Here is a 27,713-nt window from a genome sequence, read left to right as displayed (position 1 = left end):
CACTGGGAGAAAAACAGCATCTGAAAGCATTTTTTACACAAGAGTGCAGTTTGAACTTTTAGGAAGGGTTCTTGTGCTACCGCTATGCACGCGCATGCTGGTGCTTATCAGTGTGACGTCGTCTGTTAAGGCGTCTATATTTTTGAGGTGTCTGTCCACAAACTTTGTCCTACACAAACATTAAATTCCCATTGACAATGAATGGGGAATTTCATGTCATAATGTGTGAGCAGTGTCTGAGCAGTGTCTATTTTACGTCATGATGATGTACGATGATAAGAGCGCCCCTCACTTCACACGGGTGAGATTTTTGGTACTTTACGTACACTAGAGTGGTGTCGGTTGGAGCCTCTACAGCAATGCAACGATGCAAGTTGGAAATGGAGTTTGTCAGGCATGCCCAAATATGGAGTCTATGCAGACGTCAGAATGATGTCAGAACAGGCCAGCTCCATATGGACACTGGGCAGAGCCCGGGCAGAGGCCTTTTGTGGTAGCCTGGTTAATAAACCAGACTAATATCGCACGGATCCGCGGGATATTAGTCTGGGGAGGCTCAGCTTGGATTTCATTTCCAGGGAAAGATTTTCTCTTTGACGCAATTGGTCAGAGCTACTGTCAGTCAAAGGTCTCAAGCATTGAACGTCACTGTACCAAAGCCCGCCCATATTGCATACCGTGTCCCTATTGGAGGCCACATTCTCTGGAGTAGGAAATGGGCGTAAAATTGAGCCTCTCCAGACCGAAATCCGCCGGTAGGCAATTTTTTTTTGCCAACGGCTGATTCGGTCTGGTTTATTAACCAGGCTACTTTTGTGGTGGTTCTGGACAACCGTGGGTACGGCTTACTCAACACCGGGCACTGCACTCCCTGTGGGGGTGTGGAACGTGCGTGTCGAATTTGAAGTCAAGTTACGTGGATACAGACATACAGACGTACGTACGTACACACACAGACTTGGTGCATTTATAGTATAGATTTTGATGCCAATACTTTTGTACTTTTACTCAAGTACATTTTGAATTCCAGACTTTTACTTGTAATGGAGTATTTCTACATTGCAGTATTGATACTTTTACTCAAGTAAAAATCACACTCTTGTGAAGACATTCATTTCCGGCCAATCACAAGTGGCGTCTGCCCTCACTTTTTATCCTCAATATGTACTTTGCTCAGCCAATCAAATCATCGCTATGGGGTGATCAGCCAATCAAATCATCGCTAAAATTCATACAAAGGGCACGGGCAAGCATCAAGAGGTGGCAAGAAAGCTCCTAAAGCAGGCGTCTCTTCCTGGTTTTTAAACAGCTGGTGGATGGAAATGACGCTCGCGGCGCTGCTTCAGCTTGTCGCGTCGGCAAAGCATTTTCGTTTTTTTGCCAACGCTACAAGTTGAAGCCGTGTGCAAGCGTCATTTCCATCCACCAGCTGTTTAAAAACCCGGAAGAGACGCGTGGTCTAGATGTTTTTTTTGACGCAACAATGTGCTTGCGCCCGAACAGAAAGAGCTGGGCATCGAAACAATGTTGAGTACTTTTTCCACCACTGCTCATTCACAGTGACAGAGCGTGGATCATCCATTTATATGCATACCCCAGGCCCATTATTAATCTTCCTTGCTGATGTGACATGCACTTGTCGTTTATCATGTGTGTGCGCTCATGTGTCCACCTAACAAGCTGGGTAGCCCGCGGTTAAAGGTATTTTTTATCATTTCCTGACCTTGAGACATGACATGAATTGGGTTGTGTCGTGTTTCACCATCAGCAACACCCTGTTGCTGCTTAAATGCAATTGAAAAGACCCATTTTCTTTTCTCCATGGGCCATTGTACGGAGCCTTTGTGAACTCAGGCGACGATCACGATGATACGCCCATTTCCCCTCCCCATCTCCCGTGTTTTCTCAAACAGGTAAACAAAGATGACAGGTCACATTCGTTTAGTGGCAGCCAGGGCTCAGGCAGGCTGCGGCACTAAGAACGGATTAGGCACCCGCGTGTTTTCCAATACACACACACACACGCACACAGCCACACACACACACACACACACACACACACACAGATCTGGAGCTGCTGCGAACAATACATATCCCAAGAGAAAGAAAGAGAGAGAGACCACGCCTTTACATGGTGTAAGGACAGATTGAGAACAGAGTCCAGTCAAACTGTTTGAAAATAAACTTTGACAGCAGGTATGCCAGCACCGGTCTCTATTGTGAGCGCGCGCGCACGCACACACACACACACACACACACACACACACACACACACACACATACACGAGATTGGATCACGTCGATCGGGCCATGGCTTCGTTCTTATGGCCGTGTAAAAAAACAAAAACACAACCAGTCCATGTATGTATGCTCCTCAGTCCTCACCCCCCAGCTGGGACAGAGGCTGTCGCTCGCTGAAAATAGCCGATCTGCAAGCTCATAACGCCGCGCGCGTTTTCTGCAAGCGACTGTCTCCGTCTTACGACCAATTATAATTACAAGCTGCAAGTGACAGGTTTCTTGACACGCAAGTGAGCGCGGCTGTAAGACACGGGGAAGTGACCAGGGGTGTTATTAAAGAACTGGAAGCCCACCACAGAGCAGCAGAACGCGGCTTTGGATCATGGAATGTATCGTGTGCCGTTTGAATTGTTCTTACCTTGGACAGTGAGAAGAAGTATCGCGGCTGCCACCGCCAACAAACTGTTTCTCATTGATGAGACGGCTGGGCAACAACGCTGCAGCGCGGAGTGTCTCGCCATGGTTCTTCTAAACAGCATTCAAAACGTGGGACAAATACAATCCAACACCACCGGCAGCTCCGGGGAAAGGAAAACCGATGCTGGGATTATTCCTTGACCTCGATCTTCTGTCCGGGGAACTTCTCTACCGGTTATAAATAGGCTAAATAGCCTAGAAATGCAATAGGAGCTGGGTAGATTCTGAGCGAAGTTGCGGCTTTTTAAATATGCCCTTCAATTCCGATACTAGTGCGTGATCTGAGTCCCGCCTATTGTAGTAGCCTACCCTACTGTACGAGAGACGCTGACACACCACGCAGGCACGCACATGCAGTGTGACAGTAAACAGTGAGAAGAGAAGACCCCTCCCCGTGCTGTGTGTGTGTGTGTGTGTGTGTGTGTGTGTGTGTGTGTGTGTGTGTGTGCGGGGCGGACACAGCGCGCACAGGTATGAGGAGCGCAGAGAGAGAGAGGAGAAAAGTAACAATCGGATCCCGTGCCGCGCGTTCCCGATGATTATCAGTCTCTCACTGGAGCGCGCTCTGGTCCTAGGAGGACGTGATTTGAGTGTGGTGATGTCAGCACAACGTCACGCACGCGCCCAGTGCGCAAAGTGGACGGGGAACTTGTTGGTGAGCGCGGTAGGAAAAGAAAGAAAGAAAGATTGCAAACTGCGCACTTTAGTTGCCAATATTCCAGCATGGCATTCATATATTGCCGTTTCGATGGTAAAGTTTGTAACTGGTCATTCATTCTCATTCTCTCAGAATTTCAGAAATCCCTATCGTTTCCTTGTGATTTCCACATGGTGGACCCTGTTGTAAACAAGTGTAATGCTTAATTGGGTCGTCCACTCACAGTTAACAGTCTTTGTATTGAGTTTTGTGCTGAAATGACTGTATAATTCTGCATCAATGTAATGAGTGTGACTCCTGGGAGTTAGCCCTACGACATAGCCTGTCTCTCCAAGTCCCACAATGAGGCTTAAAATATTTATTACAACCATTACGTATAGGCTACTTATACTGCTAGTGCTAACTGCTTACACATACACCAGTCCATCATGGCTGATAATTAATAATCGATTCACGGTTAATTTAAATCATGCCCCATGATGTAACTGCATGGGTAGGATATAGGCTTTAAGATCCGTTGCCACCCTCTACCGGGGTGGCAGACCGGAGGCGCCCACCTCTCCATTATCACCTCGTTAGCGGCTGCAACTGGCCCAGTGGGCCCACCCCCTCGCTCTGACACTTGCCTCAATCAGGCCATTCATCACACCCGGAGGGTCATCATAACAAACCTCTCTGTCCCCTGGAGGAGGAGCACGTTTGCACGCGCGTGCGTGTAGTATGTGCGCGCGCATGTGACAATTTCTTTGTCTATGATCCATCCATCCGTCCGTCTCTCTCTGTGTGTGTGTGTGTGTGTGTGTGTGTGTGTGTGTGTGTGTGTGTGTGTGTGTGTGTGTGTGTGTGTGTGTGTGTGTGTGTGTGTGTGTGTGTGTGTGTGTGTGTGTGTGTGTGTGTGTGTGTGTGTGTGTGTGTGTGTGCCTGCGTGCCTGTGTGCGTGTGTGTGTGGAGGGGGGAGGCATGTAGTGTGTATGGGCATGTACGCCATACTAACGATCTGACTACAGCCTGCCATCTATTGGTGGCTTTATGTAACTGCCTCCATCACCAAAGCATCATTTTCAGCATTTCCATGAAGGTGTAGCGCGTAGGCAGCCTATCGTGTTCTGTTTTTCTAAGCCCTTCACCCACCCATCATCCATAATAACACCTAAAACTGACCCAAAGTGCTGCCTGGATGCCATAAAAGGATGCCAACTGATCAATGTGAACCACTTGTCCCCTCAAAACAAATCCCATTAAAGGTTCAAATGCACCATATGGGTTTTAAACTGTGCAGTGCTGGCAAATAGCCTCTTCTGGCAGCTAAATGATAAAAGGCTCTGTGCATATAATTCAGTTTTGGGTTAATTTGTGACATAAATAATGAGCAGAGTCCTGGCTTCCGGCCTGTTTGGCCCTCTAGTGGAGCACAGACTAATGAATTAGCGCTGTTGTAAAAGCACTTTGAACAGAAGCAGGCAATCAGCATCTCTTTATTTACCAAGCGTGCATGAACAGGAGTTTGTCATGGGGACATTGATGAGGACATATTGACTGCGAACAGAGTTTCACAGTAAGTATACCTACTGCCACAGTATAAGGATGAGAGGGTGCATGCATCATAGGTGCAGATTGTACGCATGCACATCTCTATCACAAAGGGATCCGAGTAACAGAGTAAATGTACTTAAGTACTCGAGTACATTTCCAAGACAAATCATTTACTCTCTCTCTCTGTTAAATTTCAGCTGTGTGCATCGCAACCAACTGTGGTGACATCACGTCATTCGAGAGGTCACAAAGCTTCACGATACAAGATTGCAGATAAGCTATTTCCGGCGTGCGACAAGTGAGAGTATGGATACACATGCTCTATGGCAGGGGAGTGGCCAAACGCATGCTGAGGGGTCAACCGTGTCAAGGTTCAACAAAGTTGATGTTGCTTACTTGCTTCCCAGCTGCATTCCCCACCCCTTCATGAGGTGTGAGAACCAACAAGTGTGTGTGTGTGTGTGTGTGTGTGTGTGTGTGCACGTGCGCCATACTCAAAATCAGGCTTTAAGCTTTCTCAAAATTGGGGCAGCAACAGCCTAAATTTAAAATGGACTGGCATTTTCATCACCAGCCTGTAAACGAGGGAGGGACGCATTCCCCCAGTCTCAGAATAGATGTGCCAAGACGCACTTAAACAAGCAGTCCACAAGTAGTCCATGACCTCCACACCCCAGTGTACCCACTCAATACTCAGCAGCAGAACACTGTGGTTGTGCAGGTGAGTGCGTGTGCGTGCGCGTGGTAGATATTGTACAGTCTATCAAAGCCACAGTACAGTACATGCACACACAGTTGTCCACGCACACAAACAGAACTGCTTGCATGCAAGTAGGGCGGAGGGCGTGAAACAAAGAGGATACTGTACTGTGCGTGTTCAACAAAACCCATTCCCTGCCACCGGAAAGAAAAATAGCCTTCCGTCAGATTGTCCCGAGGCTGTAGAAATGTATTTTATAGTGCAGGGGATGGGGTGGGGAGGAGGGCGTCTGTATTACCTGTGATACCCTCTTGTCACAAATCACTAGTCCATCCATCCGTCGTGTGTTGTGCACCGCCCTGGGTCCTGTGCACAGATTGGACCGGGCTGTCCCTAAGGCCTTGGCTCCTTAATCAGCTTCCATCCTGTCCTCCTACCATATCCATCCCTCCTTCAATCTATATCTCATGCAACCCTCCACACACACACACACACACACACACACACACACACACACACACACACACACACACACACACACACACACACACACACACACACACACACACACACACACACACACACACACACACACACACACACACACACACACACACACACACACACACACACACACACACACACACACACACACACACACACACCTCCTTGCTAGAGTATGTTTTATGTATCTAGTATTTCGTTGTGGTCGGGCATAAACCTTGTAACTCCTTGTTTCAAGTCAACTAGGGATGTCCCGATACACTTTTATCGTTCCCAATCCGATCCCGATACCACAATTTATGTGTTAGCTGATACCGAATACCGATACCAGAGAATAATATTTATAATCATAAAAAAGAAAAGCCAACTCTATGGACGGAGCAGAGCGGCGGTGTTTGTTTATAGACAGATATCTCGTGTTGTGTTTACAGCTATCTAGCCATGTATCTTGTGTTTTACCAGACATCTCGGGACATCTCTAGTTTCAACTTTATTCATTCTATTAAAAAAATAATGAAATAAGTGTCGCGCATCACAATGCGTTGCAAACTTGTAGGCCAGCTAGTTTTTAGTGATTCATTCTGTGTGGGGTTTTATACATATTTAACCAATGAAAATTGTTTTTTCCTGAAAAGTAACGGTTTTGGACATACAAGGTTTTCACCCGAAACAGACAATATGTAGGACAGAATAAGGGATCCTGCTTTGAAGGCCGATTTATACTTTGTCACACGACAAGACTATAAATTAAGCACCACATCCAGCACAAAAGCTCCCTTCCTTAGATGTCCATTCCTGTCCATATCCCGATCTACCCCTCCCTCCATTTTTTACTTTTCCTCCTTGAGCGGCTGTAGCTGAGTGGGTAGAGAGAGGTCGTCTGGTAATCACAAAAAGGTCACCGGTTGGTTGGCCTCCCGGCCCGCCCATGTCTACATGTCCAAGTGTCCCTGAGCGAGACACTTGACCTCCTACGCAGTGGTTCTCAAATGAATGTATTTGGCCGCGGAATCTCCTTCTGAAAATATGTTTTGTGCCAGGGACGATTTGTCTAGTTAAAATAAAACAAGAGTTTTTATAAACTCTTAAACACACTTCCTCTCCTGTCTTTCCAGACAGTAACATCCTCAGTGTTCATTTAACTCAGAGGGTGTACAAAAAAAAAACCCTTTTTCGGTTCATTTTTATATTGAGGATTCCACTGTGCCAGAGAGTGCCATAAATTAACTCCCGGTCTACTCACAACCAGCCTGTATGGACACCTGCTGGGCTAGTTTAATATAGTGCTGCCCCCAATCCCCCACACACACAGTGCATGCACTCACACGCACCTGCAAACACACAGAGGAACAAATTATATGCATGCAACGCACGCACACACGCACACACATGCTCTCCCCTCACATGCCTACAAATATGCAGAAATACAAATTAAATGCATGCAGGACACACTATGCACGTGCACACACACACCGTTAGCAGAGCAGGGGCGGGGCTCTAACGGGGCTCTCTCTTTATTATTTTCTGTACAAACAGCCCATGAATTTTATGTGTCATTCTCCAGTTCTTTGTTTCCCACACCTCATTATGAGCCTCTGAGGAGCATGCATATAGCACGCACGCACGCACGCACACACACACACACACACACACACACACACACACACACACACACACACACACACACACACACACACACACACACACACACACACACACACACACACACACACACACACACACACACACACACACACACACACACACACACACACACACACACACCCACACACACACACACACACCCACACACACACACACAACCAATAACCACGTATAACCAAAATTCACTGACTTATACTGTATATTATGTAGCAACATTATGAACCCATGCGTGCATGCATGCGCGCGTACACATGCACGTGAAAACACATGCATGTGTGCATGATCAACCGCAACACAGGGATATAGGCTGGTATGTTTTCCTATAGGGGAGGAGTAAGAGTTGGGGCACACATGCAGTATAAACGTCTGTGTAAACTCTGAGATTGTGAAAATAGAGGGTCAATTAAATATGGGTCTACTGGGAATGTCTGGCAGGGTTGCCAGATAATCTTTCTGTCTGTAAACACGGGGGAAGAGAGGGCAAGAGGTGGCTGCCAATCACTAAATCCGTGTTGATGTAGCCCAGGTTCTTACAGGAGGGGGATCAACAGACTCCAGAGAATGGCTTTCTTTCTGAGGGGTACATTTAAATTAGGGCAGACGCATCTTTTTGATCTACCAGTAGATCATCAGGTTGGGAAAACCCAGTTAAAATCACATGCATTACTTTCACACTTTTGCAGATGGTCAACTTTGTTATTGTCTCCACCAGGCCGAAGGCATGGGGAGAGAGTATGTTTTGCACTCCGTCCGTCCGCGTGTCCGTCCGTGTGTGTGTCCGTCCGTTAGCAGCTAATCTCGGCCACCGTTAACCCGGTCGATGCCACATTTTGCACACACACTCCCTGGATGCCAACGATGAACCTCTGCCCCAAACCTTCCAGAACGGCCTGTTATAGCGCCACCAGGAGGCCGCTTTGTGCAAAACAAGTTTTTGCACAGCACACCTACAGATTTTGTCCACACATCACGCAAATTGGTACACAGTCTCTCTAGAGCCATTCAACCAAACCGGTCTTTCAGATTTCTCACACTCCATCCTGATTGGTTAAGATTGGCTTCCAAAGTTCACAGGAGTGCTCAGTTTCAAACAAAATGCTGCAAATCATGAACACATTGCGTGATTTCCGTGAAATTGTGCACCCACATTCCCACTAGGCCGAGGACAAAATGCCACATGAACAATTTCAACTCAACCTCAAGGTGGCGCTATAACTGGCCCAAAAGTGTTTTTACCTCTAACTGCACGGATCTGTGGATAACCTGGTGGAGACCTGTGCCCAGAAGGGCACTTTTTCTAGTTAATGCTGATTAGCAGCCTATACGACTTAAAAGCGGTGGCTATGATGTAGCACGATGATGTAGTCGCACACCGAAAATACCTGATCTACAAACTCACAACAAACCGCAATGTGATGCGTTGTGAGTTTTTACATCATCTATTTTACGTGGCCGACTCTGTTGTATGACAGAATATTTTAAGCATGTCGTAATCTGAGGTCATTCTGGTTCCCAACCTAGTTTTGCACTGGGACACAAATATTCTGTTGAGTACCAGCCAGAATACCCTGTGATCAACTAATGAGACCTGGCTCACTGGTTGAGGGACAACGGAACAGATTAAGGGATGGTCTACTAAACATGCCAGGAGGCAACTTCAAACCGAATACATTGTCTTGACCCCCCCCCCCCCCCCCCCCCCCCCCCCCTCCTGCACCAATGAGACTGTGGTTCGACGAGACACAACTAGACACAACAGCGTGAGGTCAAGTCAGGTTGGGCTGAATGCGTTATACTGTAGTTAACTGGTGTGGATCAAAAATACTGTATCTAGTAAAATGCTGTTACAAGCAATTCCTCATTAGAACGCTATTAGGTTTAGAAACCCCAAAAAGCAACAGAAAATAAATGTTCTTTATCGCAAAAGCAAAGTGAGGTTTCTTTCTAATTTTTTCTTGAATGAAACAGAAGGTATACGGTAATAATAACTTGGATAAGGGCTCTCAGGCGGAACAGGATCCTATGCAAGGAAGGACTGTGCTGTATGATAACCACTACACCTACACCATCACTGTGGGCACAGTGACATACATTCTTACCCTTCTGTCGTTTGTCAATCAGAACTGGGTGATTGTGTTATTCCCACATTCTGTGAGAAGCTAGGCGGGTGGAGCTTAGCACATATTGTCACTTGTCAGTTAAATTTTCAGTCACAGAAGAGTCAACTAAATCAAACAACAACATTGCCTCAAGAATGGCTCCAACAACAATACAGCAAGGTTAATTGAGAATCAACAACCTTTTGGGGTCTAGTAAAAGTCAATGAGAAGTTGTGTGTCTAAACTTTGTTCCTAAAAAGTTTGATTGGAAATAGGCTGGTCGCTACCTCCCCTGGGAGATGTTTCTGTTTATTAAAAGCTGCACCTCTCGGTTCAGCACAGACCTTCCAATGACTCAGAGAACAACATTTTGGAATGAAACCAGACACCTGACACCAGGGAGATAGAGAGAGAAGAGAGGGCGAATAAGGGACTCAGCCAGTGGTTTCAAAGTCACAACATCTTTCATGGTCGCACATGCGGAGGCTTTGAGCCCGTAGCCCAACATTACGAGTGATGAATTGATCGTTTTCAAAGACGCGTCACGCCACACCAGCGCACCCATTCGCTTGAATAGGCTTACAAGGAACCTTTACCCAGCACAACAGCAAGAGCTCACTGCGCACACACACACACACACACACACACACATCACTAGACAGAACAGGATGAAGACGGAGCAGACCATCAGTGAAACTCAACTGAAGGTACACCGTGAGACTGACCTTATCACAGTCCAACATCCAATGGGAGGCGAGTTAAAAGGAAACATGGTGTAAAATTACACTTTATTCTGGCTCTGTGTGGTGCACGTACACACGTGCGTGTATGTGTGCATGAGTTCTGAGGGAGAGGGGATACCTTTGGAGAAAGTGAGCAAGGTAGCAAGCATCCGGATCCGGAATCAAGCGATTATGTAGCTCCAGGTGTTGCTTTAAAATGTCACCGCACTGACAAATGGCACATGTGTTGGATGAAATGTAAACACTGAAATCCTTACACTAGTGTGCTGGTCATTGAATGTTTGTTTGTTTTTGTGTGAGTTCTCATTACAAGAATTTAAGATTTTTCCCACCTCAGCAAGTGAGCAAGGGAAACAATGTCCGACTCCAGAGCCAAAATCATTATGCAGCTCTAGGCACGGTTTTAAAATGTCATTGCACTGTAAAATGGCTGAGGAAATGTAAACAGTTAAATCCTTATACTGTTTTGGTCATTGAGTGATGTTTTGTCATCTCAGGTTTTTCCTCAAAGTCCTCCTTACTTTACGTTTCAGTAGTGTCTGTCTGTTCTTGTGCTAACAATATGCTGTTCTGGAGAATTATTATTTATTTTACAATTATCTTGGAAAAAATTTGCTGACGCCATTATTTTCTTGCTTCAATTATAATGCTGTTTTGAACTTTGCACAATCTGCTGTATTTCTCCCTTCTAAATGATTGCCCACCATATTTGAAGTGGCGTCATTATGTCCTACATTTCATCGCAATTATGCCAAAACGCCACAAATTGATTTACCGCCTGCCTTCCTACAACTTTGTATATGTCCCATTTCATTTACACTCTCTAAACGTTCTGTCTCTTAATGTTTGATGTTTTGTGTGAACTGAATTTCTTTATTTTTGAAATGTGCTATGCAAATAACCTAGCCTTGCCTCTGTTGTAAAATAGAAGTCTGCAGACCCAAAGCAGAGGCAGATTAAACACTTTATCGTACCTGGGGGCTTGTTTCCATTGTGGTCCTATGTCATACGAAGAAGCATGAATTAAGCAATACTGCCCATGTAGTTTCACAACTCTGATGTCTGTCATCAGAAAATGGTTTCTGGTAACATTTTAGGTGAGAAGTAATCCATCTTCTTCAAATAGATCGGTCTGACATTTATCGCGATATGCGGGGGACAGATAGACAGTTATGTAGAGATGTGTCTTCTCTGTCACAGCTGTATCATACTGTATCAAAAATAAATACATGTAGGCATAGGAATGCAGTACCATGCAGTAGCTTATTCTCAGAAATAAATCAAATCAGGAAGTTGCCAACTTACTGCTTCCAATTGGAAATATGTCATCCCTGGACCGCTCTATTGTCATCCAGGTTTTGATTAGGCTCTGCCCCTTTGGAAGCAAGAGCTTAAATTGTTTATTTCGGCCTGGGTCGTGAAACCGCCTGCATCAAACTGCCTGGGCCATATATTATGATATATTAATACAGTATACTATACTGTATCTGCCTGTGATCCAAGTCTGCAGCATTCAACTGAGTGCACTGCCCTGGTCATTTACACGAGTGCTTGGGCGTGTTAGACATTCATCATTTATATAATAGGTGAAACAGAGTCATGTAAATGTTCCTTGAATACCGTGCTATACACCCAAACAATGCAAAGTTCAACACACAGCTCCAAGAAGGTGGATTTTAAACACAGTCCTGTCTCAAGAATGATCCTGTGTGATTTCCCCCTGCAGCCAGCACTGGTTCACAAACTTCTTTATGTCAAGGACCCCCAAATTGACAATAGAGGGTATGCGTGTGACATCATCATCAAACCCGGAAGTTACGCAGGAATGCCTACTACTTTCTAGCCTTGACAACCCATGCATCCAAACAGAAAAGTCCTATCTGATTCCATTAAACAAGGTTAAAGAATGTTAAACTCACTTTGCATGTTGCTTTGCCACTCGATGTGCCATTCACTTTAAGCATGCGCATACCAGGAGAACTGGCATGTCAAAGGGGTAAAACTCTTGGAACATTGTTATAAAGATAGACAGCTCATGTCTTTTGAACAACTGAAGGGGAAATATGACTTGTTAAACAAGGATCTTATCTTTTTTTTTTACAACTAAGGGATTACCTTAGAAGAATGTTAGGGCCGGAAATGACTTTACCTGTGTTTAGTGATGTCATGTGGAGAATTTATTACATAATGATCAAGGTTCATACGGATTCATTTCTATTATGTACTCTCTATTGCGTGGCCAATCCCCAAGGGAGGGCATACACAAATCTAGAGAAAGGTGGGAGTCAGATTTAAATATTATTATTTATGAAGATTTATGGTCTGATTTGTGTCGTGACAGCCTCTCTGCTACTGTCAATTCTAGGTATAGACTGTCTCATAATTTTCTCCACCAACTTTATTATACACCTCAAAAGTTGCATAGATACAAACCTGAGATCTCAGATTCATGTTTTAGGTGTGGTACGGAAGAAGGCTCATTTTTGCACTGTACATGGCAATGTATAAAAGTTAAAACATTCTGGCATTATATTTGTGATACACTGGCTAAAATTATAGATGCTCCCTTCCCGTTGGATCCTGAACTTTGCCTCTTAGGAAACTTCAGTGCAAATTTAGAGGTTGCACTCGGGGTTGCTAGAAAATGTATTACAATAACGTGGAAGTCTGACTCCCCCCCACCTATCGCAAGATGGTTCTCAGAAATGAACAGTTGTGTCCCTCTTGAGAAGATTACATATACTTTGAGAAGTTCAAAGGGTTTTGAGACATTTTTGAAGATTTGGCAGCCCTATTTGAATTACATGGAGACTTTGTCCTGTATCGGAATTGTTATAGCTATCTCAGTCTGGATCGATTGCTTCCAGAAACAATTTTCTCTGTATAGTAGATTTGTCTCTTCTTGTTTTGTTTAGTTACTTGCGCAAGCAGAGCGCGCAAGTAATAGTTTCGCCCGGTCCGTATGCACCGTCCCAGCCAACCCGCCACTTTTGATGCGTATGCAAATAAAACAGCAAATTGTGACTGATTTGCTGGGACCAGATTACATACATGACCATATTTCTTACGTCATCATTGAGAGCTAGTCATACATATACTATATATATGTAATTTGTAAAATAAAATAGCAAATTGTGCCTGATTTGCTGGGACCAGAGTACATGGTGTGTGTATATGTATAACTAGCTCTCAATGATGACGTAAGAAATATGTGGATTAAAGGACCCAATGCCAGAGTGTAATTGGTTTTCGATGGTGACGTAATGACGATATGTTTTAGTGTTGGGAGGATTAAAGGTAATGCTCCTGTGTATACACGTATGTAATCTGGCACCACTGCCGTATCAGGCACAATTTGCTGGGACGGTGCATACGCATCAAAAGTGCTTAATTAGAATATTTCTAAATTGATAGAACTGTATTTCTTATATAGATAGAAACTTGAACCATACTTAATAATACTATAGGTGTTTACATGCATAAAGTAGGTAGGTAGCAAATAGTTACACCTACAGTAATAATTAGACATTTCAAACATTCCTTCACAGAGATACTGAGATTTGACAGTTTACAGCGGTCGAAAGTACTTGCGCGCTCTGCTTGCGCACTAGTTGGCCATTTATGGCCTACTAGTGTGCAACAAGCAAGTATGCACTCGACAGAGTGCAGTTCTAGTTTAGTTTAGTTTTAGTTTTTCCAAGTTTTTTGTATAATATTGTTATTGTTATTATGCTTTAACTGTGTTCTCTTCTATGTATGTGGGTATGTATGTGGGCAGGGGGGAGGGCTGTGGACAGGTGTTCTGTGTATTTTGTGAAAAATTGAAAAAAAAAAATATATATATATAAATTTAAAAAAAAGCATGCGCATACCCTCTATAATGAGCACCCGGACCCCCCATTTGAAAAGATATGCCAGGGACCCCCATAAGAGAAGATTGCTTTACGGCTCTAGCGTTGATTTAATGATTTAACCCCCATTTAATGGCATTTCTATATCTGGGACCCCAATTTATATTGTAAAATCAATGTTAATTTAACTCTGATGGGTCCATTTGGTTCCAAACTATTATTTAACTGGGGACCCCTGGGGGACCTCTATGGGATCCCCAAAGTAAACTCCTGCCTCAGGTTTCCCAAGTCATCATCTCCAGCCTCCAGACCTCCTTCTGATGCTCTGTGCAATGTATACCCCATTCTCCGACTGTCTATAGTTTTGTCCAACCCAATTCTAATTCCCATGTAACACAGCTCCGTCTAGCTTACATACTAATCTAAACTCCTTTCCATCCTGTCACCTCCTCTTTCCAAGCCCCTAAATCTAAAATCCTTGCCTCAGTCAGTACTCACAGGCCCTCAACTCTTCCCAACCACCTGTTCTGCCAACTGGCCCAGACAGCCATACCAGAAACCTTCAACAGCAGCCTTCTGCAGTTTGGTGATCAGCCTGAGGCATGATTACGGTTGGATCTATTTGCATTGATGACCTTCATACAGTATTAAATATACTATTGTCCAAAAAAAAGGTTACATATGTACACTCTCAGAGTGACAAATGGATAAATTGACATTGGGGATTTTACTGTTTGTGCCCTCTCTGCAGCATTGGCATTTTAAGCTCTAATATCCTCCCTTTCCTATTCTCTCTCTCTCTCGCTCAACCCATCTCAAGCCCCCTCCCTCCTACTGTATATCGTCCACACACTTCTACCCATTGTTCTTCAGAGCCCCTCTTCATCGTTCCCCATCCTATATCACCCCATGGAGTCGCAGGTCCTCCACAACAGCTCCTCATTTCGTCCACCCACACGCTCGTACACACGCACTCTCCTCCAGTCATTAAGAGATCTTGCCCGGCTGCCTTCTCCTCGCCTATTAGCTGGATGTGCGGCAGCATGTTGCTTCGCTAATGGCACTCCAAGGGAAACGCCAGATAATACTGCTGGCTTTAATTAAAGACGTTAAAGGGCAAGAAAGACACAGAGCCCAAGGGATGATGTGTTCTCTTCACACACCTCCCGAAATACCTCACTCACTCCTTCGAAATTCTCTCTCTCTCTCTCTCTCTAAGTATACAATTATACAAGTATACAAAATAATGAATTATACATTATTCAGAATCTCTCTCTCTCTCTCTCTCTAAGTATAGTTTTACCTCTCACTCTCCTCCCGCTCTCTCACTCTCTCCCTAGTCCCTCCCTCCACAGTGCTTGTCATGTCGTTCAACCGCTAGTGCAGAATTAGTTTTGGTGCCTGAAACTCTGCCTTAACTTTGCTGTGTTAATCACAGCTCGAGTCACTAGTTTGATTTACATAACAAGCTGGCTGTGGTCGGTGCCCCAACATGGGTTTGAGTTGCCACTACTCACAGAAGGTAACTGATAATAATGATGATGATGCAGACTTGAGTTACTGCAGCTAGGAAGGTGTGCACTATACACTATAGGGAGATGAACAGACATACATATACAGTGTGTGTGTGTGTGTGTGTGTGTGTGTGTGTGTGTGTGTGTGTGTGCGCGCGCACACACACACACTTTTGTCCACCAGTCGACTTTGAGGCTTAATCAGGAGTTCTAGTAGCCACGGGGTAATCTAGGCGGTGGATATGTATTTATGTATGTACATTGTCTTGTGTGTACATGTGTTCTGCATACTTGGCTGCTGGGTCGCAAGACACATTTCAGTGTAAACTGACAATATAACACATGCGCTGACACGTGCGTTCGCTTACACATGCACACTCTTTGTTTCAGCAGAAGAGTTTTATGAGGTGTTGATTAGTCTCATGGCTGCTTCCCCTGCCATCACTGTGTTTTACTCATTATTGATGGTACATCTCCTCGCCCTGAGCCAGCTTCTTTTAATGTCCCTGTTCTACAGAACCACCCAGGCACGCGCACACACACACACACACACACACACACAAAAGTCACAATGGGAGTGAGGCTGAGGCAATCATCTCCCATCAGCTCAACACTCCACCATAAATAGAATATAAAGCGAAGCACCGCAGGGGAGGAAACAGCATTTGGAGAAGCGATTAAAGACAGGGGTATTGGAACTGTGCATGTGTGTGTGTGTGTGTGTGTGTGTGTGTGTGTGTGTGTGTGTGTGTTTTGTGTCTGTGAATCTCTTGTGGTGTGTGAGAGAGGTTCTTCCTGTATGTAATGTACCACCATTTGTCTGTTCATTACTGTAAGAAGAGCCCCGCGTGGCGAGAGGTACAGTGGATGAAACAGCAAGTGAAATGGCAGAATGCCTGTATGTGTTGAGCATTACATGTACTGGAAGTGTGAGTGTGAGTGAGTGTGAGTGTGAGTGTGAGTGAGAGTGAGAGTGAGAGTGAGAGTGAGAGAGAGAGAGACTCTCTCAGAGGTAGAGAGGTATGTCAGAGAGAGAGAGAGAGACAGACAGAGAAGACATCTAGCATGCCATCCTTATCCATGGCGCTGAGCTCCCTGTCTGGCCCTCTGGCTGTATTGATGAGAGTCTGAAAAGTCTGCAAGCCCTCTATTCAATCACACAAAAGTCCAAAAATAACAGAAAAACAATCACTCTGAGAGGGGTGGGGATGGGGGAGTGGGGGAGGTTGAGCAAGAGAGGGAACCTAACAGAGATGAAATGGGGATAGAGACAAAGAGCAAATGGGATGATGGAGAGAGATTGAGAAATAAAGAGACAAAGTGAGAGAAAAAGAGAGAAAAGACTGAGCGAGAAGAAAAAGTGAGAGAAAGGAACAATGTAAGACTGTGAAAACAAATGAGAACAGAACGAGCTAAATGCGTTAAATTTAGCATGAGTATGTGAGTATTTCCATCACGGATGTTTCACTGCGTATAATTGGTCGCTTAACAGCAGTTCATCACAATAGGATAATACAATAAGAGGGATCACGTATAGCCTTCCTCTTCACGAGTGGCCAAGGCAACAAAACCTGTCACTGCATGCCTCCGTTTATGTTTGAATAGATCAGAGCTTTTATCCACAGCACATTACGGTCCGTGGGTTTAAACAACAGCCATATGATCTAGCGGAAATGAGTTGTTAAAACGCCTCGGTTACAGAGTCACTGCTGCATGTGTGTGGCTCACTTAGAGGAGGACTGTGCATACATTTCAATTGAAACCCCATATCAAACATATACGGTATATACAGTATATATTATAAATCAAAGCATACTCAGCATACCTAGCCTAAAGTTCTCAAACTCTGCCCCGGTACCGACCCGGTGATCCACCTGAACTGAAGCCGCACCCACAGCTGTAGTTATATGATAAAGGGGTTAGGGCTGATAGTGTGATGTCACTATTACTGTTTATTTCATTGGCCCGTTTGACTGTCAAAGGTTCAGCCTCCAGGAAGAAACCTAAAATACAAAGTTAATACACCATTGCACATAAAACGACTCCAGGGTGTCTAATGAAGTATACTGTCACCTCATAGACACATGAAAAACTGGAAAAATCTTTTAATTTGACATAATCTTGCTAAGGGCGATCTGTTTGAGGTGCTGTAGGTTTGTTGTTGCATAAACCCTGCACAAGAACATCAGTTTGCGCTTGGAAGAAATTATGTTTCCGGAGGCCTTTCTTCCATGACACTAAGTTACCAGTACACCATGGGGGTGTGAGAAGTGCAATACACCCACTAGTAATATTATAATCCAACCAATCTTTACAAAGCAGTTACTCAGCCCTTCTCCGGTCTGGAAAATACCAAAAGTCTGTACCACACGACGCTGACTGCATTCCTTGCTTTCTCCAAAATAGTCCCTTAGAGTCTAAAACCCAATTAGCAGAGTCAATGCAGCTCCTTACACAAAGCTAAGGTTGCCATTAGAGTAAAGGCTATGGGGTCATCAAAAATCAGTATGTTGAGCTGAGTTGAGCGTATTAAGTTTCATGGCAATCTGCTAATTAGATTTTGAGATTACATTTTGACATGTGTGCAATTGGAAATGCTGGCCTAAGGGTGGTGATGGAGGTAAGGCCATTGGTTTACTATTGGGAGCATTATTATCTATGGCAATCAAACTTAAGTGGCAAACAGACAGACAGAGCTTCAAGCACATTAAAGGAGAATTTAGCTTGTGAGCTTGACATTTTAAAGTTGATATTTGTTTATTTGTTTATAATAATAATTAACTGTTGCACGGTAGATTTAAAAATGTAGCAGCTTTTCGCGTGTGCACTCAGGTATACGCTTCACTGTCAGTAATAATTCACCACTGGAAAAAGGAGCCCTATGCTGCTACCAGCTGTAAAACGTTGTGGTAATTACCGGAGAATAGCAGTGGTACAGACAAAGTGCAGGAAAAAGGGGGCTGAGATATCGATTTGATTTCATCTACACAGGCATCTGGTTATGGGGGTCAATAATCATGTAAGGCCTTCCTTACTTGGCCAGTGGCAGTGCAGCACAAAGATAATGGGGGTGGACACATCAAGGTCATGTACATGTGCTGTAGGCGTATCCTTGCTGCATCTAATTCATCCATCATACACCTACTGTATCTGCGCCAGCAGCTTGAGATCATGATCTTTTCTTATTATTGCCTGTTCCAATGCAATGTTTTGTTATCTCTGCCAGGAGATCATGCAATGGCATTCACCCTGTGTCTGTCCGCAGCATACTACTATAGTCCGATCAGCATCATATTTCATGCACACGCTGACAGCAGGCTGGCAGCAGACATCAATTTTCAAATATTCTTCAAATCGATCAGTGATAACTGCCATTTAAAAAAATATATATATAATCAAAGAGCAATTGTCCCTCCGGACTATAGGATATGCGAATTGAGGGTCTGTCCATATGCCTTATCGGATCACAGTATACTACTACTAGGCAATCACAACACGTCCTCACTGGTTCATGTAGATTGAACCAGCACTAGCCAATTGCAGACATGCAAGTTCGAAAGCACAATCCAACATTAGAAACACCAGAATACATCTATAAACATGACAACATGATTGTCAACAGGTTGATAGGAGGGACCTCTCTATACTGGATTGAAGGTTGAATATGCCATGTCATGTGTATAAATGGTGCCTTTATATAGCGCTTTTACCCAAAGCACTTTGCATAGACTGTGCATTACATTCACCCATTCATACACCGATGGCGGAGAAAACCATGGAAGGCACCAACCTGCACATCGGGAGCAATTAGGGGACACTCAAGGACACTCCGACACAGAACACTAACTCTGGGGCACTCTGGGATGGCCACTCTACCTCTGAGACACAGCAGCCTGTGTTGAGAGACCAATCTGTCTCTTTTCTCTCTTTCCATCTCAAGCAGTTACACGCACATACAGGTCTGAGGTCTCTTTCTTGAGACTATGCTGGTATGGTCTGCCACCTTTCAGATATAGCTGTGTAGATATCATCCTACATGTCATTATTTCTCAGTTTTATGCACAATTGACTGTAAACCTGTGTAGCCTAATCAATTACTCGTGAAGGACTCGCATTAAGTGAAAACCACACATTTAAATTGTAACATTTCATTGACTGGTGATGATGATTTAAATTGACAGTGGCACAAGGAACTACAGACTTTTCTGATTAAAGAAAATTTTGAATGATATGTCAGAGAAAGATGGAGAGAGCAAGGTTAGACAATGGATGTGTATGAGACAGACAATGAACGATTGGTAATCACATGCTGCATACATTTGACTGCACACATCTCTATTATTATTAGGGCATGCCTCCTGGCGGAGATTTGCGCTCTACTGAGCGGCAGCGCACCTTTCTATGAGTTAAATTGATTGATCTTATACCTGATCTTACCGTGTCGTCATATCTATCTTATCTTCCCTCAGCATGTATCATACTGTTTTGGTGTGTGAAAAGTGAACCAAAATAGTCTACTAAAACTGGGAAAGCATCTGTGTCATTTTTGAGGGGCGCTAGCCCCTCCAACATCTGGCTTTCGGAATTGTGTCATATGGCAGCCAAGTAGTATAATGGACTTTTAATGTTTGTTTAGAGCCCTTTAAACAAACATAGAGTAGCGGTCAAGTCTATGGACTTTTCTTTTTCTTCTAAATTTTTATCCCACGATTTTGTAAACTTCTTTTCACCCAGTGCCAATTATCTAATGTAATCCTGGGCGCTACACTTCCTCTGCCAACCTGGGGGGGCAGCGGACTGACCTCATGCCTCCTTCTATGCATGAGGAGTCCAAGCTGCTTCTTTTCACCTGACAGGCTGACAGAGGGGAATTTCCCCGGCCGGACGTAGCGCGTGGAAGGGACACGTTATTCCGACCAGTTCCTTTCCCCTCCATCAGGCGCCCCGGCTGGCCAGGGGGAGGTAGTTTTAGAGACCAGGATTACGGCATGTTTTTGTGAGGGTATCTACCCTAGGGGACACGGGGAGAACATGCAAACTCCACACAGAAAGGCCCTAAGTCTATGGACTTTTAATGTTTGTTTAGAGCACGTTAAACAAACAGAGTAGCAGTCAAGTCTATGGCCTTTTAATGCTTGTTTAGAGCAGGGGTGCCCACACCTTTTTGACTTGAGTACTACTTTTAAAATGACAAGCTTGACAAGATCTACCAACCCAAAAACGTATTATCACGTTGCTGAAAATACTTTGAAAATACTTTTGGAATGGGAAATAAAGGGGAACATTTTTAATTGGTAGGTTTTTTTTAAAGGTATATTCAGTGATTTCACTTAATTCAAATATCACTTATTTTTTTGTTTTGTTGTGATAATCCTCCCTACTATAGAGTGTGCTGGCCATATAAGGAGTTCCTCCCTGTCCCCAGTTAACCCCTGGGGGTCAAAAAACCTTAGGTTTCGTTTTTGACTCTCTATCCTGATTGGACGAAAGGCTGGGTCCCACAGCCAAAAACGAAACCTAAGGTTTTTTGAGTGAAATCACTGAATATACCTTTAATACAACTTTGTAATTCTATTGGCGTTTGACCCAACACTGTGAAGTGAGCTGACAGGCCCTTCTTGATGTCAATTAATCAAGTCACCTTAATTCAAGTGGCATATTTATATATATGTTTTTAGGTCTACCTGCACAGCCTTTGTGATCTACTGGTAGATCGCAATCTACCTTTTGGGCACCCCTGGTTTAGAGCAACACAGCGATTACATTAGATAATTGGCACTGGGTGAAAAGAAAACTGGGTTACAAAATCGTGGGATAAAAAATAAATAAATAAAAAGCAGAGAGCAGATAGCAAGTTCACAGTATTTTTGAAAAATCTTGAAAGTGCGGTTTAGAAGACATTGTAGAATCGGCCTAAGTGGGTTAACAATAAACATGAGGAAAATGCGGTTGTGCCGGGTAGCTCCCAGGTGTGAATGCGTGTTACACAGAGTATTAATGTGAAATAGGCCATTGCAGACAAACACCCTCAGCAGTCCCTGCCTTGTTAAATCAAGGTTTCAAAACAAGTGTTTGAGTCAAATAACACATACAATATTGATGTTTTGTTTTCCTCCGAATATTTCTTCCTACTAAAACAAAAACTGAATTATGCCTTCAAGTTTGTGGGGCTGTCATCTGCATCATAATGCTTTACCCAACTGATTTGATTAGATTTCTATTCTATTTCTATTCTTGTCCTTGTTTTTGTCATGCCATTTGCCTCTTTTTTTTCTCCCTCCTTTCATCTGGGTTTCTTTTGAATTAGTTTCTAAACATTTAAATTTCTTGCCAATGCATTGCTGTGTTGTGTTTTATCCTCCTGGGGCGGCGGTGGCTCAGGGGTAGAGTGGCTGGATGGTAACCGCAAGGGTCCCAGTTCAAACCCGGGCTCCCCCAGAGTTAGTGTCGAAGTGTCCTTGAGCAAGACACTGAACCCCTAATTGCTCCTGATGGGCTGGTTGGTGCCTTGCATGGTTTCCACCGCCATCAGTGTGTGAATGTGTGTGTGAATGGGTGAATGTAATGCACAATATATGTAAATAGCCTTGGATAAAGGCGCTATATAAATGCACCATTACCAGTTCACTTTTTTTTTTTCTTTTTAGATTTTCTTGGCGTTTTTTGCCTTTATTGATAGAGTACAGTAATTAGACAGGAAAGGGGGAGAGAGATGGGGAGTGACACGTGGCTCAGGAGTCGAACCCGCGGCACGCCATCCGGCTGGCTTGGCAGCCTAGGTACCCAGACGGTTGAGCTAACCGTCCGGGCCACCATTTACCGTTTTCTGTTAAACTAAATACTAATAGCCTGAGATTATACATTTTTATTTCGTTTCACTAAACGCCAGAACATATGCGTGGCTAGCGATTCAGGACCTGGAGCCAGGCTAAAATTCTTATGGGTTCCACAGTCAATGTTGAGTTTTTGTAAGTACTGCCAGGCCTAATGGGTCTAATGGGCATGGGTCTCCTTATCTTTCTATCCTTATCTGCTCTAATGAACTAAACTGTCACTCTGCGTCACACAGACAGTCATGCAGCTGGGAGCTTCCCAGTTAATATCTATTATTCTTTGGTCATTATATTATACCCAAACAGACTATTTTAATGGCTTCATTTTTAGATTTAATTTTCTCCATAGTTATAACATTACAGAATTTACCTGAATATGTAATAAAAAAGAAAAAGAACAGAAAAGGGATATTATTCAACAAGATTTTCAAATCAATCTGCACTGCAAAAGTCATTAAACTACTATGATAGTATAACTTTGACAAACACATGCACCATGACTAGTGATGTGCCATATCGGTATCGTAACGGTCTCAAAATAATCTTATGATATTGATGATGTAATAATAATGTGACCGTCAATGGCTCTGTCGCTTTTGTTTTATAATGTTTGAAGGCAGCATAATCTGTATAATATCAGAATTGGTCAGAATCAGTATCGGCAGATATGACCCTGCAAATAATCGATATCGGTCATAACCGTGCACCCCTAACCATGACCCATGTTGAATTACCAAGCTTGGGTAGGTTTTGAGTCTCGGTTACAATTTACAATTTACAATTTAGGCATTTAGCAGACGCTCTTAATCTAGAGCGACTTACATTTAAGCAAGAACAAAAGCATGGGAATACATCACATAAAAGCATTTATCATGAAACATGCGTAAGCTAAGAAGGTAACAGTGGAATATCTATATGATGAAACTATACATACACTATACATAATAAACTATACATATTCACTACTATGCTATACATATGTACTATGGCGTGCTATGACTATATACAATACAATTATAGCGCTGTCTACATAACATGCTATAAGTCTGTGTCAAATGCTATCTAAGCCAAAAGAAATGCTATCTAAGGGGTTAGGGTAAGTGCTATGGGCCATGATGGAGTCTGAAAAGGTGGGTTTTCAGGCTACGGCGGAAGATTGGGAGTGATGCTGCAGTTCTGACTGCAATGGGAAGTGCATTCCACAGTTTTGTAGCGAGAAGGGAGAAGAGTTTGGGACGTGTGGAGCGTTGTCCCGGCGTTTTTAGTGAGGGTACTTCCAGTTTCCCTGCGTTGGCTGATCTGAGTGCGCGGGAGGGTTTGTAGGGTTCAATCATACTTGTAAGATATGGGGGAGCCATACCTTTGGTTGCTTTGAATGCCAGCATCAGAGTTTTGTATTCTGTGCGGGCAGCGACCGGGAGCCAGTGGAGGGAGCGGAGCAGGGGGGAGACATGTGAGAATTTTGGCTGGTTGCGGTTGATTTTCATATCGGAAATGAATGGAATCCAATGTCTTCCTTGATAGCATATACCTGTATTATAAAACAGTGCTTTGAAAAAAGCTGTTCATTTCAAGTGTACTGTTATTTATAGACAATTCCATATGGTGCCGTTGAGGAGAGGGGAACATGGTTTGTGTTCTATCTTAGGCTATTGTTAATGGTCTACTGGTGGTCATGTCAGATATGCAGTTTTATAATAAACCCACAGCCTCCTACTGTTGATCACAAATCAGCTCCACCGCAGTACCCAGGTGGATATGAGCCGAACAACTACAATCAAAGTGTCCTTGAGGGAGAGGACTATTTTTCATTTTATTTTATATTTCATTTCATTCCATTAGTTTTCCAGGGACTCAAATCAGCAGCCTTCTGTGCACTTCAAGTGCACTTGTCTCACTGATACCGTGAAGTGCACTTTAGCACACTATCTCAGGAAAAGGAGGGCTCTCGTGGAATGCAGGTGCAGGGCTAAACATTTGTAGACATATAGAAAAATAACTCTAGCGTTCATAATTAATAATGTGTGAAGTAACCAGCACAGCAATACCTACCTACCTCATAATTAATTCTCTACTGTAAGGTCTTAACGTAACAGAAATCTGGTGGAGAGCAGAGCTACCTTCCTTTGCAAGGACCGGGTATTGATTTTTTGCTATGATTCATGAGCAGTTGTCGGATGAAGATACTGTATATATTTATTTTTATTGGCTTCAGCGACACTATGGGGGAAGAGTAACTGGAGGTGAAGATATCAGTGTCGCCCAACCTCACTCGCAGCCAGTTATTTATGATCACAAACTCATACTAGTAACGAGGATACTCTTTTATTTGATACCTCAGTATGCAGCACATCAATTCGTTCTGAATTCGATCTGCTATATTTGAAAATTTGTGAAAATCTAAATGTATCAATATTTTTTGAAGCGAACATTTTGTATTCAGAGCTTTGCTTCTGGGGGTCCCTGGAACACAATATTTTGAGATGGGGATCCACGGCCAAATACCTATAATTTTGGGTATCTTTAACACATGTAAACAGAGAACCACTGATATAGCAACATACGTTTTTCAATAAATGTTTTGAATCGGCCTCAGGTCTTAACGGGTTAATGTACAGTAGGGAAACAGATATGGGACAACTTAAGATATTTACATACTAGTCCATATCTGGAATGGGGCTGCCATAGCTGAATGGGTAAAGAGGCCGTCTGGGGAAATACAAGGTCCCCGATTCGACCCCCCCAGCCCTGGTCTATGTGTCCCTGAGCAAAACACTTAACCCCCAACTGTTCCCCGGGTACTGTATTAATGGCACTTGCCCACTGATCCTAATAATTTAGTTAGAATGGGTCGAATGCAGCAGACAAATGTCACATACTGTATACTGTGCAATTGTACTGTGAACAAATACACCAAATCCTATTATTATTACAGTTTTTCACGATTGTTAACACACGTTTTTCAAAACACAACGGCTTTCTCTAAACTGCACACATAAATCTGAAAACCTCACACACAAAATGCTAAACCCTGACACTCCTTTTGCATAATGACTCACACCATTCATTGAGTACACACATCTAAGCATTTGCTGCACACTACCAAGCATCTACAGCACACTGAAGTGTAAAACAGAAAACAACTAGAACTGCACTCTGTCGACCGCTACAAACTTTCAAATCTCAGCCTCTCTGTAAAACATTGAAATTAAATACTAAAGTATGTATACATACATACGTTACCTGTTACCCAACCAATATTGAAACATATCGTAATTACGTCATCATTGAGAGCCAGTTATAACCCGACATTGATACCTTAACATCTAGTATATATAGCTCCGAGCATACGCATAAAAAGTAAAAATATAGTTTTACCGTTTTACCTGAACCAAAACTGCATTGCTACATTTTCAGTCGCAAATCAACATAAAAGAACACAAGATGAGTTTTGAGTGCAGTTCGTCCATTACATGCCCTTTAGTTTTGTAGCTATCTATTTCTGGGTTTTGAGTGGATTTTGTCACCAAAGAAAGAATTCTCCGTCTCATCTCTCTTTTACATGGTTGTGTGATTCATCCAATCACTCAATAGTGTCCCGGGCTAAATGTCATGATGCCCTAACTAACTAACTCTCAACTAATGGTTCATGAAACACGTCATACTGTAAGAGCCTGTACCCTCAGGTACTCAAATATAAACAAAAACATAAAAACTTTTAATTCATACAAACATGGACACGTCACCATGCATGTCAGCCTGCCTCAACTACTCACAAAGACGCCAGGGATCCGTAGGTACACATTGACATGCATACACAGATTTTCTCAAAATTATGGACTGTGCACTATAAAGGCTTGGCACAGAGATTGATTAATTGATTGAAAACGTTATTAAAGGGACACTTTGCAACCAGATCTTATTTGAATGACTACAATTACCATAATGCTTGGTGCAGCACTCTTGTGCAGAGGGAGAGGGCTGTCTTACTGAGACAACTTGTAGTCCTTGTAGTCCAGTGTCCATGACATCATGGACACTTTGAAATACTATAATATCTAAAAACACCCACATAAAACCCCCCAGGAAAGTGTTTCTTGTCTCCCAAACATAATTAAAAAAAATCACACACGTGTGAACTGAGTGGTGCAATTCCCCCCCCCCCCCCCCCTCTCTCTCTCTCTCTCTCTATCTCTCTCTCTCATTAGAGTCACTACCTCTCTCACTCTCTCTCATTAGAGTCACTACCCCTCTCACTGTTTCTGGCGCCCCCTACTGCTATTTTTAAGTCACATACTCATGCTCACACGGACACACAAACAAGTACGAGACAGACACACACACAGACACACACACAGACACACAAACACGTACGAGGACATTGCAAGCTGGTTGTAGGAGTGGTTGCACCACTCAATAATCGACAATCACCAGTATATACTTGTGCCCTTGCGCTGACTTATTTTCAAAGTATTTGAGCTTATATGCCAGATTATTGAGCCTATGCCAGACCTACATATGATCAAAAGGTGTGGCTGGGGTGGAGGAGGCAAGCTTGCCAGCAGCCGCGCAACAGCAGTGTCTGTGAGCGATGAAGCAGCTGTAGTGTAGCAGAAAGCCATATTTAATGGAACGCTCTGTTAAGAGCGTGAGCTCTGATTGGAGTATGGATGTGTGATGTAACGGTCAGCTGAAATGTGAATAGCTAGGCTGATTAATACAATCAGCTGACTGACGCTGATTACAGCTGAGGCATTCAGACTGACGTGTCCCTATATGAACTAGCGCAGGCTTCATTTCTTGTTTTGCTTATTTTGTTAATTTTTCTTTTTTTAGAAAACCCTACAATTCATTATGATATAAGAAAGATTCATGTGGAACACTTTGTATCTATA

The 27,713-nt window shown here is 43.4% G+C and overlaps 1 protein-coding gene across 1 annotated transcript in view; it reads right to left on the bottom strand.

Moving 5' to 3' along the window:
* Positions 1-3,089, bottom strand: part of pvrl2l (PVR cell adhesion molecule related 2 like) — a gene marked incomplete at its 3' end in the record, with an annotated part of 205,882 nt that extends 202,793 nt beyond the window's left edge. The window contains exon 1 of the mRNA XM_083782012.1: positions 2,660-3,089. Within this exon, the coding sequence (XP_083638138.1) occupies positions 2,660-2,780 (121 nt within the window). The 5' untranslated portion in view covers positions 2,781-3,089. The remainder of the gene's footprint in view (positions 1-2,659) is intronic.
* Positions 3,090-27,713: the final 24,624 nt, after the last annotated feature.

This window comes from Protomyctophum parallelum (assembly GCF_964188405.1).
Source record: "Protomyctophum parallelum genome assembly, chromosome: 1".
Taxonomy (NCBI): Eukaryota; Metazoa; Chordata; class Actinopteri; order Myctophiformes; family Myctophidae; genus Protomyctophum; species Protomyctophum parallelum.
Note: the sequence above shows the minus strand (reverse complement) of the source record. Positions and strands in the feature narration are given on the sequence as shown.